General features: G+C 45.6%; 1 protein-coding gene across 1 annotated transcript in view; it reads right to left on the bottom strand.

Moving 5' to 3' along the window:
• Positions 1-16690, bottom strand: part of LOC147717236 (keratin, type I cytoskeletal 19-like) — a 54169-nt gene extending 37479 nt beyond the window's left edge. Inside the window, exon 1 of the mRNA XM_086924185.1 lies at positions 16255-16690. Coding sequence (XP_086780311.1) covers positions 16255-16626 — 372 coding nt within the window. The 5' untranslated portion in view covers positions 16627-16690. The remainder of the gene's footprint in view (positions 1-16254) is intronic.
• Positions 16691-16992: the final 302 nt, after the last annotated feature.

The following is a 16992-nucleotide window of genomic DNA, read 5'->3' as shown; positions in this document are numbered from 1 at the left end:
GGCTGAGCTTGGCTCTAACCTGCACTTGCCCTGTGCTGGTTTAGCTTGGCTCTAGCCTGCACTTGCACTGTCTTGGCTTAGTGTGGCTCTAGCCTGCGTTTGCTCTATGTCTGCTTAGTTTGGCCCTAACCTGAGCATGTTCTGTCTTGGCTTACCTTGGCTCGAGCCTGCGCTTGTTCTGTCTGGGCTTACCATGGTTGTAGCCTTCCCTTGTTCTGTGTTGGCTTAGCTTGGTTCTAGCCTGCACTTGTTGTCTTGGCTTACCTTGGCTGGAGCCTGCGCTTGCTCTGTTTTGGCTTAGCTCAGCCCTGGCTTGCACTTGTTCTGATTTGACTTAGATTGTTTCTAGCCAGCGCTTGTTCGTTCTTGGCTTAGCTTGGCTCTAGCCTGTGTTTGCTCTGTGTTGGCATAGTTTGGCCCTAACATGCGCTTGTTCTGTGTTGACTTACCTTGGCTTGAGCCTGTGCTTGCTCTGTTTTGGCCTAGCTCGGCCCTAGGCTGCGCTTTTTCTGTCTTGGCTTACCTTGGCTCGAGCATGCGCTTGCTCTGTCTGGGCTTAGCTTGGTTCTAGTCTGCACTTGTTCTGTGTTGACTTAGCTTGGTTCTGGCCTGAGCTTGTTCTTTCTTGTCTTACCTTGTCTAGAGCCTGCGCTTGCTCTGTTTTGGCATAGCTCGGCCCTAGCCTGTGCTTTTTCTGTCTTGGCTTAGATTGGTTCAGGCATGCGCTTGTTCTGTCTTGGCTTAGCTTGATTCTAGCCTGCACTTGTTCTGTCTTGGCTTAGCTTGGTTCTAGCTGGTGCTTGGTGTACCTTGATTTCAAGAAGTCTCCTGGCCTTAAAGATGCACCTTTCTCCTTGTGTTTTTGGTTTGTTGTGCAGGGCTGTCTTCGAGCATGCTTGGAGGAATGTTAGCATGCACTTCCAGAGCTGTGACTTGTCCTGCACTGTTCTGGCTGATCAGGGGCCAGTATTTTGCAAGCCCCTTGCCCAGGGCCAGACTGGCCGCAGCGACCACCGGGTATTTCTCTAGTGGGCCTTCAGGGTGGGGCCGGTGTAGGGCCCCTGGGGGGCCGTTTTGGCAGCATAGCTGCAATATTTGCCCCAGTAACAAAATCAGCCGAAACCGGCCCTGGCAAATAGATCGGCTGCTCCCCCAACCCCCCGGGGGGTCGGCCAAGCACTTTGCCAGGGCCTGTTTTGGTTCCCAGTCCGGCCCTGCCTGATCCTGGGCTGGAGGGCCCATGTTAGTGGTTCACGCCTGTTGCTGACATGTCTAGTGGCTGCTTGGCTGGGCTGGTGGTGTTGAGGGTGAGTTTGGGCACCATCACCTCATGCCTGCTGCTGCTTCTTTGGCGTTTTTCCCATGTCGGGGGCCTTGGCCCCGTTTCATCAACTCCCTAATTCTTGGGGGAGTGCCCCTCCTAAAGAACGCCTCTTGCAGTCTATGACTTTTGGACCTCTGACTCATCTTTTTGCATTTTAGCCACCTCCCCCCACCCCCTCTTCTCTTTGTCAGCTTGGCACTGGGTAGCTGAAGCGTGCCAATTGCAGAGGCCGTTCATCTCTGCTATCCTTCAACCATCGATCTGCTTTGAGGTTGGTCCACCGGCCTCCCTACATTTTAGATTCAGAAAAGGGGGTGGTGATGAACAGAGTGTCTGAATTAAGCAGACCACTCTTACCCAGTCCAAAGATCAGGGCTTGATCCATCACCGTTATTTATCTCCCTGCACCATCCCAGCTCAGAACCTGGCTATATGCAAATCAGTCTGTCCCTGGCCCAGTGCATCATGGGAACAGGGCAGACTAAACTACCAAGCCAATTCTTCACCAGAAAGGAGACAAGCTACCGGGGACCGGTTTCTGGCATTTCAGCCTTCTTCGGCCCGGCTTGCTTGAATCCTGATGGTGCAGTGAGAAAGGGACTCATGTCTGAGTATACCCTGCCACACCTATAGTGGCCAAAAACGATTCAGAAAAGGGGGTGGTGATGAACAGAGTGTCTGAATTAAGCAGACCACTCTTACCCAGTCCAAAGATCAGGGCTTGATCCATCACCGTTATTTATCTCCCTGCACCATCCCAGCTCAGAACCTGGCTATATGCAAATCAGTCTGTCCCTGGCCCAGTGCATCATGGGAACAGGGCAGACTAAACTACCAAGCCAATTCTTCACCAGAAAGGAGACAAGCTACCGGGGACCGGTTTCTGGCATTTCAGCCTTCTTCGGCCCGGCTTGCTTGAATCCTGATGGTGCAGTGAGAAAGGGTGCTTATGTCTGAGTATACCCTGCCACACCTATAGTGGCCAAAAACGATTCAGAAAAGGGGGTGGTGATGAACAGAGTGTCTGAATTAAGCAGACCATTCTTACCCAGTCCAAATATCAGGGCTTGATCCATCACCGTTATTTATCTCCCTGCACCATCCCAGCTCAGAACCTGGCTATATGCAAATCAGTCTGTCCCTGGCCCAGTGCATCATGGGAACAGGGCAGACTAAACTACCAAGCCAATTCTTCACCAGAAAGGAGACAAGCTACCGGGGACCGGTTTCTGGCATTTCAGCCTTCTTCGGCCCGGCTTGCTTGAATCCTGATGGTGCAGTGAGAAAGGGACTCATGTCTGAGTATACCATGCCACACCTATAGTGGCCATAAACGATTCAGAAAAGGGGGTGGTGATGAACAGAGTGTCTGAATTAAGCAGACCACTCTTACCCAGTCCAAAGATCAGGGCTTGATCCATCACCGTTATTTATCTCCCTGCACCATCCCAGCTCAGAACCTGGCTATATGCAAATCAGTCTGTCCCTGGCCCAGTGCATCATGGGAACAGGGCAGACTAAACTACCAAGCCAATTCTTCACCAGAAAGGAGGCAAGCTACCGGGGACCGGTTTCTGGCATTTCAGCCTTCTTCGGCCCGGCTTGCTTGAATCCTGATGGTGCAGTGAGAAAGGGACTCATGTCTGAGTATACCCTGCCACACCTATAGTGGCCAAAAACGATTCAGAAAAGGGGGTGGTGATGAACAGAGTGTCTGAATTAAGCAGAGCACTCTTACCCAGTCCAAAGATCAGGGCTTGATCCATCACCGTTATTTATCTCCCTGCACCATCCCAGCTCAGAACCTGGCTATATGCAAATCAGTCTGTCCCTGGCCCAGTGCATCATGGGAACAGGGCAGACTAAACTACCAAGCCAATTCTTCACCAGAAAGGAGACAAGCTACCGGGGACCGGTTTCTGGCATTTCAGCCTTTTTCGGCCCGGCTTGCTTGAATCCTGATGGTGCAGTGAGAAAGGGAGTCATGTCTGAGTATACCCTGCCACACCTATAGTGGCCAAAAACGATTCAGAAAAGGGGGTGGTGATGAACAGAGTGTCTGAATTAAGCAGACCACTCTTACCCAGTCCAAAGATCAGGGCTTGATCCATCACCGTTATTTATCTCCCTGCGCCATCCCAGCTCAGAACCTGGCTATATGCAAATCAGTCTGTTCCTGGCCCAGTGCATCATGGGAACAGGGCAGACTAAACTACCAAGCCAATTCTTCACCAGAAAGGAGACAAGCTACCGGGGACCGGTTTCTGGCATTTCAGCCTTCTTCGGCCCGGCTTGCTTGAATCCTGATGGTGCAGTGAGAAAGGGACTCATGTCTGAGTATACCCTGCCACACCTATAGTGGCCAAAAACGATTCAGAAAAGGGGGTGGTGATGAACAGAGTGTCTGAATTAAGCAGGCCACTCTTACCCAGTCCAAAGATCAGGGCTTGATCCATCACCGTTATTTATCTCCCTGCACCATCCCAGCTCAGAACCTGGCTATATGCAAATCAGTCTGTCCCTGGCCCAGTGCATCATGGGAACAGGGCAGACTAAACTACCAAGCCAATTCTTCACCAGAAAGGAGACAAGCTACCGGGGACCGGTTTCTGGCATTTCAGCCTTCTTCGGCCCGGCTTGCTTGAATCCTGATGGTGCAGTGAGAAAGGGACTCATGTCTGAGTATACCCTGCCACACCTATAGTGGCCAAAAACGATTCAGAAAAGGGGGTGGTGATGAACAGAGTGTCTGAATTAAGCAGACCACTCTTACCCAGTCCTACATTTTAGGGCACATGTGTCAACCTGGTGCTAGTAATGGTCATTAATGTGGCTCTTTGGGGTATTTTTTTTACTGGGGTGTGATTTCTGGTGGGGTAATTCAGTCACTTAGAAGCTCACCATTCAGTTGGCCCGTCATCTGCTGCTGAGTTCGAGCACATTTTCTTCGGCTGGCTCAGACCTTGACCCCTGATTCTGTTTTTAATTGGCTCGCACTCTTTTGGCGCCCTGGGTGTGTGCCTCAGTGGACTGTTTGCTCATGGGGTGTTTTTCCATCCGTGTTAGTGGTCTATACCTACAGCAAACATTTTTGTGCGTCTTCCAGAACTAGGTGATGGGAGCCTTAATTTTTCGTAAATCACCCTTTTTTGTGTGTTGCTAAATGTTAGACCGCTTGCAAAGGGTTTTTCTTGTTCCGATTTTGTTCTAGTGCTTCTTTCCCTCTGTTTCATCTGCAAAGGGTGGGTCTCCAGCTTTGATGACTATCTCTTTGTTTCCTCTAAGTGGTGGAATCATTGAGGTCTGTTGTTGGCTTTCCGCTGTTAGTTTGTGCTTGATCCTGAAGTGAAACACAATCATCCTGCTGGTTGTTCACTCTCCTCTTTCATTCTCCGCTGTCACTAGGGTCATTTATCTGACTTTGGGTCTCTTAGGCATTTAAGGTACTCTGTTTGTTTTATGTTATTCTATGACTCTGTTCTCGCTGTTGCTAGTGTTCATGAACCACTGTGTCTGGGGCCATTATTCATCTTATTGACCTGTTGCTCAGTTGGGTTTTTTATGTTCTGGTTTCACAACTTGCTGCTCGCCTCTCTTTTAATTCCTTCTCGGTCTTTGCTCTTTTCACCTTGACTTTTTACGAGGTCCGGTGTTTCCTGGTTGGGTTGCCTTGGCCTCTCGTCCTCCTTTGGTAGACGTTTGTGATACTTTGCTGGTCTGCAGGCCTCCTGGTTGTGTTCCAGCTTTTAGTCTGCTTTTTGTAACTTAGGATCCCTTAGTGGTCTTGCCCTGTGTGCCTGTTCTCTCTCTGTAGATGTTCTATTGCCTGCATTTGCTCTGCACATTATTTCATTGTATGTGCTCCTCTAATTCATGTCTTTAAAGCACCAAGCCAGCCTTGTGCTTGGTTGCTGTAACGTTTTCCATCTTGCCTTTAAGAGTTTGTATTGTTTCATCTGTGGGGGCATTTGGTCACTGCGGTTTGTGGCAGGGGGTCGGATGGTTTCACAAGCTCCTCTGGTGTTTGCTCCTTCCCCTGCTGTGTTCGGAGGATGTGGGAGAGTTAATGGGCAGGTTGGTTGAGGCATTGAGTTTTGCAGATCTGTCTGCAAGGGGACCTCGTTAAAACTTGTTCCTTCCCTACTGCCCTTGCCATTCTATTCCTCGAGTCGTGGTCTGGTTCGACTCACGGTGGATTTGGTCCCGCCTGTGCTTCCTGTCTACTTCACACTGACAATGCCTACCACCCAGACCCTGAGTGCTGCTACCTTGGATTTGTTTCCTTGTTGGCTAGGGGCTGCGGCTTGACCAATCAGGCATGGGTGTTGCTTAGATTTTCTGCACACAAGTGGGTCTCTTTGACATTCTTCAGCCTGGGTCTGTGAGTTTCTGTTTCTGCCTCTTGACCATCCTGATCTTTTTGCCCTGTTTGTGATCTGTGTTGGGTCAATCCCTCCATATTGATGATTTTTCTCGCTTCTTTCTTCTTTGGGGTTTTCTTGCATGCATCATAAGGCAACAGTTCTTTGATCACCTAGCCTTGCAGTTTGTTCTGGGCCACAGTGTCATCCTTCCACGGCTGCTTTTTTGCTTCTACTGCTCCTCCATTCCCACGGTCAGCTTCGAGTCTATTCCCACTCCATTGGTCAGCTTCTAGTCTGTACAGCACTGGGTTGCGTAATGTTTGTCGAGGCACCCCTGTGATTTTACCTGGTGTAATTCGCTCCTCTGGGTTCTCCTTGACCTGTTTGGGGTTTGGTTGGTCAACCCTCCTTGGGATCTGTCTTCCGGACTTTTACTTTAGATAATTTGGGATGCTTGTGCTTTTTGCTTCATGCTTTCTGGTTTCTGTTGACATCCTCAGAAATTGAGGGTGAGGAAAACTGAAGTGAATGGAATGGCCCAACTATTTGAGTATAAACTTCATTACCTCTACGTCCCTCGTCCTCGACCCAGTCATCACTCATAAGTATGACTGGGTCGAGGACGAGTAGGACTAAGAGTAATGGGGATTACCGTACGTAATCATAGCATTATTCCACTTCCAGGTTCTTCCTCACCTCGTTCCTTTACTCCTGCGTTCGTTTTCGTCCTCCTTCATTGCACTGTGTGACTTGTTTGACTTTGGAGGTAAAACTTTTAGTTCTGGGTTAGCAAAGGAGCTGTCTGTCTCCAGGCGAAACTGGCCTTCACAGGGTAACGATGACACAAGTAGGACCTGGACTCAGAGTAATGAAGATTACTGTAAGTAGTCAGGCCAGTCTCCCACGGCACTACAGCCTGAATGAAGAAGCCTGATGTAATCATTAACCAGCCCATCCCTATAATGCTTCTTTTACGACCCTGTACCATTTCTCTTGAAAAGGATATCTCTTTGCCCTCCAATGTACATCGCACATCTCACCCAGAGAATGTGTCACCTGCTCGTAAACACCTGACCTTGTCTTACCCATCACATAAGTACTGTGTGAGTCCAACATTTTACAACTGTCTCCACTGTTTGCCTTTCAAAGTTCACTGTGGTCTGCAGGCACTGGTAAAAACATTTACAGCGCTCCCCGGGTAACCATTTACCTACATTGCCGAGAATTCACATGCATATCTGCCATGCACAAAGAGTCTCACGAGCCCGCTGATAACACTCCCTCAACGATTAGAACCAGTGATAAAACATGCATTGACAAAGCCAATAAGTTTCGCCTTCGGAAGTGTGCCAGCTTTAATTTATTTAGTTACTTGTTCCAATCATATGAAATAGAAATAAAAAAATTGAAAGTATAAAATGCTGCCATCAAAAGGTGATAGGCTTATTTCTAGGCTAGACCTAAATTATTTAAAAAAAAACATGGCATTGGAGCACCAGAGCATAAAAAAATATGCCTCTTGAATAAATGAATGAGAGAATAAATGATTGAGTAAATTAATGAATAGATTTAAGTAGTTATTTTCTGTGCCCAATTTTGTAAACAGCAAAATAAACAGACATCACCTTTACTGATTGTAGTAATTTGACGAGAATACGACTATGAATTTTAGAAGCCATATACATCTAGTAGCCGAAGTGTGTAAGCAGCTGTTTCTTTGTAACGTGTAGAAAGACTTACGGAAAATTTCACACGTTAACAGATTTTTACACGCTTTTCACTTTACACATAGACGTGAAAATCATTACTTTTCGACGAATTTCTTCGTGGGACAATAATTCCTCTAGCCATATTTAACTTGAAAATGCTTCTGAATATCTTACACTTTATAAAAATAAAAATAGTGGGGCATATTATCAATAACGATGTTAAAATTATCGCCGGTTTAGAAGCAGAAAACTACAGTTAAAGCAGCGATAATGGGCTTGATAATATGCCCTTGGGAATTCCAATAGAAGCCCATGTTCACACCAGAACATGGACTTCTATTGGAATTCTCAAGGACATATTATCAAGCCCATTATCGCCCATTTAGCTGCAGTTTTCTGCCGCTAAACCGGCGATAATTTTTAACGCCGTTCTTGATAATATACCCCAGTGTTCTTCTGAGAATTGCCTTTTTAAATACAAAAGCGTTTCTCAGTTTTAACTCGTAGAGAAAAATTCTACATCCAGTTCCATGTTGTCTGGGCTTTATTGGAATGGAAAGGATGGCGTGAGTGATGGCGAAGGTAAAATTAAAGCTTTGCTCAGTTTTCAAGGGTCAAGGAACATCGAATTTTAAATCTAATGGGCGAAAATACCCTTTGTACAGTCCTGTATGGTGGACCACCAACCCAACATACTAAAAACGTGGCCCATCCACCCTCTGGCTAGCCATACTATGGCATTTTGACCAGCTGAAGTTTGCACATTGGAATAACAAGAGGAGATTCAAGACCCAATGCACAAAGAATTTGTGAATCAGGGCGTATGTGATAGAAAAACTACTTTTACCAATGTACAAATACCAAATTGCAATTTCGTAACAAGTTATGGAATCACAATTTGGGTTTGTAATTCGGTATTTCGAAGCAGCGTGCTTAGGGCGTCTCTTCCAAATAGCAATATGTCTAAATGTTAGGTCACAAAACAGTAGTAGTTTACGGAGTGCAGAAGTGTAGGGCTAATGCATTTGCAAACAGGAAAGGGTCCCTGTTTGTGAATTCCCCTTTGTGAATGTTACAAAAATGTTGCTTTTAGTGGAAGCAGTGGTCATGGGACCACAGTGTCTTCTTATGCAAACAAAAAATAAAAGAAAGAAACTTTTATTTTTAAACGCGTTCCCATTTTCTTGATGGAAAACGAGCTGCAGGCAGCATTTAGAAAAAAAGACTCTTTTAATAAAAAGCAGTCACAGATATTGTGGTCTGCTGACCCCAGGAGGCCACCATCCCTGTGAAGACTGCGACTCCTAGTGGGTTGCATATTAAAACCTACCTCAAAATTCATGAGGTAGGTCTATTTGTTACCCACTAGGAATGACTATTTAAAAAAATAGAACTATAATGCATTAGAAATTGCGGTGTTCAAATTGTGATATGTTAGAATGACAATTTTGAAACCGCAATTCTTAATCCATCCGGTTCAAAAGTCTAAACAGCCTGGAAAAAAATCTACTGTAGGCAAACCAAGCTGAAGATAGTACCTGTAACTTTTTTCTGTAGCTGTCTTTACTAACCGTTCCAACTGTGCCCAGTTAATCAGTACAACCGGAATACCATAAGCTTTAGATGATACTAGCTTACATGATAGAAAAAGGTTTTCTTTAAATCCACAGAATACAGCATTTCTATGAGCAGCAACAAAGTTGGCATCCTTGCAAAGATGTCCTATGCACCCAGGAGAACTGTCTGATTACTGTTTTGTGCTTGGAACCAGAACAGAGAGGTGATGAGTCCCACATAATGGAGTTGCGGTTCCATGCCAGGTATGCACTCCTAATGGAGTGTACTCGAGCTCTGAATTGTCATCTTCCATTTCCCTAGGGGCCCAGTGACCTATGGGATTTGAAAAATGTGCATATTTGACTCTGTCAGAGACCTGAGGGCCTATACAAAGTCAGGATTTTGATATTTAATCCTGGCATGCTTGTGGCACTGTAACCGCATGCCCATCCTTTTGGAAGCACTGTCCTCCTAGGAAGCATCTTGGATGTGTTATATGTCTGTCATGCCCTGCAGAGTGCTGGAGATGAGAGGACACGTGCAGTTGCGTAAGATGTTATATAGACTAGTAACTATAGTGTGGCAGGGGAATGCTGGGAGTCACGTTTTGAAGAACAGGAAACCCCCTTTATGAGTGGATACTAGCCACGTATTTGTGCTCCGACATTTAGAGCAGTTAATGATGCTATCCTTGTGTAAAAACTAGCATGAAATTCCCAGCATCCATGCATTTTCAAGGATTTTCAGGTGGTGTATGCCCGGGGCCATACTGGGAACCCAAAGCAGCCCTGGCAATTTTGTCAGACAACCTCTTGGGGGGAGGGGGCGTGCAAGTGTGAAATACTGCTGTTTTTGGTACTGGGGAGAAATGTTACACCACTGCAAAACTGGCCTCCAGTAACAAAACCGGCCCCCACCACTGCAAAACTGGCCCTCACTCTTACAGCCTCCTGGGGAAATGCCTGAGACCCTCTACTGCCAGTCCAGCCCTGTGTACTGCGAAGAAACTACGTGGAAGTGGTCTAAACTCTACTAAATTTGTCAATAAATGTTTACAATTTAATATCTTGGAGTAATATCGTCTATCTAAAAACTGGTGGAAAAACTGATCTTGGTTGCCTGGTACATACTATCCGTAGTCCCTACTGGAATGTAGCTTGGTCAGTAAGACTGGGGGCGGGGGTGGGATGAGCTTCAGATTTTCTAACAATCACGCTCACATATAATGTTAAAATACATTCTAAACAAGCAGGGTGGAAGAGAAGGGCTAAAGGAGCAGTGGAAAGGGAGACAAATGCGGATTGGTAGTGGTACTAAGTGAGAGAAAATACAATATTTTGCAAAATAACCAACATTATTGAAGACTTCAAAAACAGAGAGGGAGAGAGTGTGTATGCATTTTAGTCTGTGTGTATGTAAAAATTCCTGGTGAAATCCGACAAACACTTCACAATACCCGACTGAAAGCACCTGTACCCAAATATTTACCAGACAAGACATTTAGGGGTCGATTCCGATTTGGGAAAAACCTCTCCGAATCGCCGTTTGGAGTGTTTTTCCCGTACGAATCGTACCCTGCAACGTCCCCCGTACATACGACGAAGTACGATTCGTACCAGGAGCTGCACTCTGTACGAATCATACAGAGACGGTACAAATTAAATCCCCGTACGAATCTCCCTCAGAACCTGCTGTATGTGAGATCCGTATGGGTCGCGGTTGATTTTTCCGACCCAGCAAGTACGATTTGTGTCGGGTACGGACCGTACGACCCTTTTTCTACGGGAGCTGAAAACAGCCGTAAAAGCAGAGTTCGCCTCAAAACAGGTACAGAACGCCCCCCCCGGGTACGGTGCGTACACCCCATGATCGCAGGGGTACAGTGCGTACCTCTCCGATCATGGGGTGTACACACCATACCCCATGTTCACTGGGTGTACGGTGCATACACCCTGCGATCGCAGGGGTATGGTGCGTACACCCCATGATCACGGAGGTACGCACCATACCCTGCGATCATGGGGTGTACGGACCGTACGGTGTGTATGTGATTGTGTGCTTTTCCGTACGAATCGCCCTTACCTGACATGGACCATACGAATCGCGTCCTCATACTCCGTTCCGGATCGTACTCGTCAGGTTGTACGGCATGTTTATGTTTCGTACGGAGAGGGCTCCGGATACGAATCGTACGGAGGGTTTTTTCCAGGATCGGAATCGACCCCTTATTGAGGGGGTGCAAACCCCCTGAAGCTATGTCCCTGAGTCGTTAGCAGGTGGTAGAAGGTTAGAAGGGTGAAGAACTGAGGAGTGTGGTACCAGAAAATTCATATGAGGTTTGAGTATATCGGGTTGGAGGAAGGCCTTGGCTGTGAGAGGGAAAACAAGTTCTTTCCTGGAGGGAGGACAAAGAGGGAATGCAATAGAGAAAGGATGTCAGAAGTAGAGTGGCAATGGGGAGGAGAAACCAATGTGAGCAGCAATTCTGGTATGCAGTGCCAGGATACTCTGAAAGGAAACACACACAAAACACTACGGTTTAATTTGGTGCATCAGTAGAAATTGAAAGCCTGCACCAAAGGGAATTTTTTAAAAGGTGTCCGGCAACACAAATACATCAAGTTCTTTAGTAATACTTTCAAGGAGACCAGAGAGGGAAGGAAAAAAGAGATTCTGAAAACATCCACTGGCTTTCATATGAAGTAATTTGCCTGCTGATCCACTGGAATTATGCGGCAGGAGAGGTCCAAACTATGCACCAGAATTGATGAAATTATGCAACAAGATCATGAAAATGATATAGCATAATGCACACATTTTTGTGATGCTATCTCTTTTTGGTCGTTTTTATACTAGTACACACCTATGTGGGCAAAGGTTTTACATCATTTGAACCAGTTTGACATGCAAATGCAGCAATATCCAACAGAAACTGGCTAGTCAACCTTTGAAACGAGCCTTCCGCTGTGCAGCAGCACGTTACCACATTTTTTAAAACTTATGACCTGTTTGAGCTAGAAAAAATACATTTTGGAACACAAGTCGAAATTGCCACCTTTGGAAATCAAGCATTTTTGATAGCAGCTGCCAAATTTTGGAATGCTCACGTGGTTTAATTTGTAAAAGAATAAGTGCCGGGAAACGAAGCTTTGTCCAGAAGCGTGCAGGCTGGCAGTCTTAACTCTACCTGGTGCCTTTTTAATCCACCAACAGACAATCCATCCCCTGCCTTATTATCTCACACTTGTAGGTTGTTTTTCATCCTTGCTGTTTTACTTTGCCAATTTTTTCCCATCTAACTCTTTCTCCTTCGTTTCTGCGGTTGTGTTTTTCTCTGTCTTGCACTGGATCAAAGTCTATTGAGGAGAAATAACTCCCAGTCCCCCAACAATAAGTGCAGTTGTGCCCCATATTCAACCACTGACTCAAAGTAAGCACTGAGGGGGAGATTTACTAATATTTTAAACCATGTTTCTGTCACAAAAGTGATGCAAATTGGCGCAAAATCTTTCTTTTCCGATTTACTTTCCAGTGCTAAACAACGCTGGAAATAATGTGAAAGTAACGCAAAACAGCACATAACGCTGCTTTGCCTTACTTAGAAACAAGGGGGTGTACCATGGGCATTCTCATGCAACCACCTGAGGTTCCTGATGCTAACCCCAATTTACTAAATAAATTAGACAGGATTTAGCATCAGAAAACATCAGCCTTTTAAAATAGGTGCAAGAAAGGAGAAATGTTTTAATTTTTCCTTCCTTTTTCAACTTTGTACATGGGCTGCACTCTTACAAAGAGGGAAACGGGTTAAAGTCAGTCTATGCATAGTATTTAGTACTGGAATGGTATTCTTCCAGTTCAAAACCTACGCTAGAATCACAGAAACACTCTTGCAGTTTAGCGCAAAAGGTTTCTCCGTTGCACATGGCAGCTAATTTCAGCACCGGCGACAGGTAAAGAGAAGGAGAGTGCCATATTTCAGTAAATTTGGCGCTCTCCTGCTCTCTCCTTCTCGCGCAGTGCAGCACAGCCTTTGTGGCTGCTGCACTGCGCAGCGTGAGTACATGGCAAATCTGGCCCTGAATGCTCCCTTGAGCTCTAGAACAATCCTCTCTACCACTTTCGAGAAAATGTCTAAAAAACAACTTTTTATCCCAAACACTAGTCTTCAACAGTTTAACCTACGAGAACATTTGCACAAGAAACCTCTGCACTGCCCTTACTAAGTAACAAACCATGGGCCTCATTTATGAAGGGCTTGCGCCACCGGTGCGTCTCTTTTTCCCATGTTAAAAGTGATGCACCGGTGGCGCAAGGCCTTCATAAATAAGGCTCCAGAACTGTAGCCCAAGTTGCACCAACGGAGCCGCCCATCTCAATTTAAGCGCAGCAAGGCTCACCCGGATGTGATATGCTTGTGCCGAACGACCAGGAAATAGGAAAGTAAATGATAGAACAATGTAGACAATGGCCAAAGGTTGAAGTGGATCATAAAGTGGTTGCTAATGCTCTGGTAAACATTGTATGCCTAGCCACAGCAGGAGAAGCACAACTCTGTGGTCCATTTGCTGCTGGGTTGTCATGGCACCAAACATGCTCTATCATCGAGCCTTCAGCGCTGACGCCTGGGCAGGTCCCAGGAGTGTAGATTAGATAACTTCAGGTATTAGGAAGGGCTGCTTTGGGCCACTCCAATGAATGACTGATGAGGTGTATTGTGCAGAGGACCGTATAATGCACATGCAATATAAGAACAATCTGAACATGGTCTACTTATATGGTCTGGTATTAAAAGTGGTAACTTGCACTACATCGAAGGTGAAGGAGGGCAGGATCTAAGATCACTCTGCACACCTTCAGGAAGAGCCTCAAGATCTGGCTCTTCGCATGATCCAGAGCTGCACCCCCATCCCGCCCTCCCCCCAGCCCCTTTGAGGCCCTCACGGGTGAGTAGAGCGCTTTAATACCCCTGATTGATTTATTGATCACATAACATATAGTCTTCTTGTCTTATCCATAAGAGTGAGCAAATCACCTATTAGGACACATTATTCCACATGTCTAACTAGAGGTTCTGGCTATGATTATTATATCTAAATCTCCGATGGCATTAAAATAAGGGCTTTATCTTAAACTACCGACTCGCTCATAATACACATGGGTTGAGGCTAAAATATGACCCATTGGAAAATACTCACCATAATTCAATAGGAAAATCGGGGTACAATTGGTACACGGTACAAGAGCGCTATATAAAACTCTATAAAATAACATACCATAACATGAGTTGGGTCCTGCTTTCTTCCTCTCATGGAACCTACGTTAAAGCGAAGGTGATTCATTGTCACAAATATTTCTAGCACTGGCAACAAGGGCGGATAAGTAGATTTCCGCAGTTAGACAGGGTAAGTGGATAGATCCTGCACAGAATCAGAAAAGAAGCACAATGCCCTGGCCGTGGTTCTATAAAATGAGGCCCAAATGTGGATCCATAGAAGAGGAGCAGGAAATTGATTCATGACAAAGGCAGGAAAAATGTCTGGACTTCAATACTACTGGTAACTATTCATTGCTATGTAAGATCTGTTGTATGCACAGTACCTTTAACACATTTTTTGTAACCCAAGAGCTCCTTAAATGAAAGGGAAAGAGAAGTCTGGAGCTGCATCTACCCAAATATTAAGATCAATCCAATTTGCTCAAAAGCATCAGAACCTATCATGACTTGAGAGAGGAGGCCCAATGTCCCCAGTGTTGTGTCTGACAATATATTAAAGGGGTCGTGCAGAGCAGAGAAGAAAGGCGCTCTCTCTAGCAATTCTGCATCACCAACAGTCAACAATAAGCAGCACCCTCGAATGGTGCTGTGTTTGATGACGTCGGCTTTAATTTTGGGATGTATTGTGACATCACTCACCAGGTGTCCTCTTCAACTATAAGCTATAGTTTTATTAGATGTCTGATATTTTTTTTAATGGTGTGGGATGTTTATATATGTTTTGTGTACCAGATAAACCTCTTTTTGCTCTTCTCTGCTTAAGGTGGCCACACATAGGCTTTATTTACCCCTGTCTTCTAGTTTTCAGCAGCATTTTACTCCACAACAAAGAATCTTGGAGGACTCTGAGAGTGAAGAGAAAAATAGCAAGTCTGCTTGTACATATGTTTTTAGAACTCGTGGTCTCGGTTTCAAATTTAGTGTCCTGACCACTGGACCACACACTGCAGATATGCTGACACCTGTACATGTTCCTGCGTGCATGCATGTATGTATGTATGTAAGTATGTATGTATGTGCATAGTTAAGCCGCTTGGTCTATGGACTTGGAATACTGTGTCATTATATCCACATTTCAAAGCTCAGCTTTGTCGATGGATTACATATGTAATGGAGAACCGAAGACTGCACATGCTTCTTGTTTCTGTCTTTGTTTTGAAGTAGTTTCTTCAAAAGCCTGGTTTTTCAATGCTGCATGGCACCTTTGTTTATGGAAAGCCATTGCTACAATACCACAGGTAAGCGGGAAGGCTACATTGTATTTTAATGAGTATTTTATATTTTCACTTATATTCCAAACAGCCTAACACAATGGGCTGATAGTCTGTAAGAACATGGAACAGCTGTAGGATAGATTAGAGTAGTGACCAGATACTCTGGCACATTAACAGGTTATTGTGCACCATTCTTGTGGAAATTATAGAAGTTTCAAGAATTGTGATCATTCTGCAATGTGTCTGGTATGCTTGTGAGATACTGTGGCGTAACTGTTGACAAAGGCCCTGTATATTTAGCTCAATCTTAGGACTGTCTGGTGTAAGGCTGATATATTTTGCCACATTTAAAGACATCCATACTTGGTGATGGGGTTTGTTGGCACACGACTCTAACTGTTTTTGTGTGATGGTGGAAAATTCTCTGACAATGGGCACTCCGCACATTACTTATTTCTAGTCAATAACAAACTGACACATATTTCAGGATGACAAAATAATGAAACATGCACCATTTTCTGAAATCATCCAACAATTATCTCTAAAGCACCCCTACTGATAGACTCTTGCTCATGATGGCTATAGTAGTATACGAGTAGCATGCGAGTATTTCTTAATGGCCCTGGTGGAATCTAGAAACCTACCTCTGTATGTGTGGCTAGACTCATTGTCTAACTCCTGTGAATAATAGAAAGGCAGAAAAAATGTAGTCTGTTTCTGTGAAAGTGACCTGTTGATGGCCAGTGCCTAGACCCACATTGCCTGGCCTCTGAACCAGCTAGCCCCACCGATGGCCATGTGTCCTTACCTGACCCTGTAGGTCCTGGATTGTCTGGTAGTATTTGCTGAAGTCGCGTCCAGTGGCGGGGGAGACCTTGCCGTAGTGCTCCTTGATTTTGAACTCGAGCTGGGAGTTGGCGCTCTCCAGCGATCGCACCTTCTCAAGGTAGGTGGCCAGGCGGTCGTTGAGGTTCTGCATGGTCATCTTCTCGTTGCCCGTCATCAAGAGGTTGTCACCTGAGCTGTACTGATTGACGCTGAACTTGAGCGGTGCATAGCCCATACTTGAAGAAACTTGAGTCCCATAGCCCCCGGCACCCCCATAAACACTGGGGGCCAGATTAAGGGGCCGGCCCGAGCTTGAAGAGAAGTTTCTTTTGATGACTACCCTGTTGGCCATCGCGATGGTGTGCAGTGGACTCTAGATCAGCGACGGAGTGTACTGGCTGGAGAGGGAAGTGCACGGAAACAACTGCTCCCTGTGGTTTTTATATATCAGAGGGCAGGCTTGGTTACAGCCAGCCCCACCCAGTATGATTTCTACACTTTATTATCTTTTCCTGGTACAAGTGATAAGGGAGCATAGTGAAACTGACCTATGACCTGCAAGGCAGGGCGCATACAGGTGCAATGGAGTGGAAGCTGTATGGACCCATTAAAATGAAGCAGGTGGATAGCTCACCGGCCAAACACAGTGCGGGAGATGTTTACCAGGAAACAGAATAGATCAATAGTGCCTCTGGTTAATGCTTATGAATGGCTCTAT

Source organism: Lissotriton vulgaris, chromosome 5 (assembly GCF_964263255.1).
Source record: "Lissotriton vulgaris chromosome 5, aLisVul1.2, whole genome shotgun sequence".
NCBI classification, from domain to species: Eukaryota; Metazoa; Chordata; class Amphibia; order Caudata; family Salamandridae; genus Lissotriton; species Lissotriton vulgaris.
The sequence above is the reverse complement of the archived record's forward strand: the minus strand, read 5'-3'. Positions and strand labels throughout refer to the sequence as shown.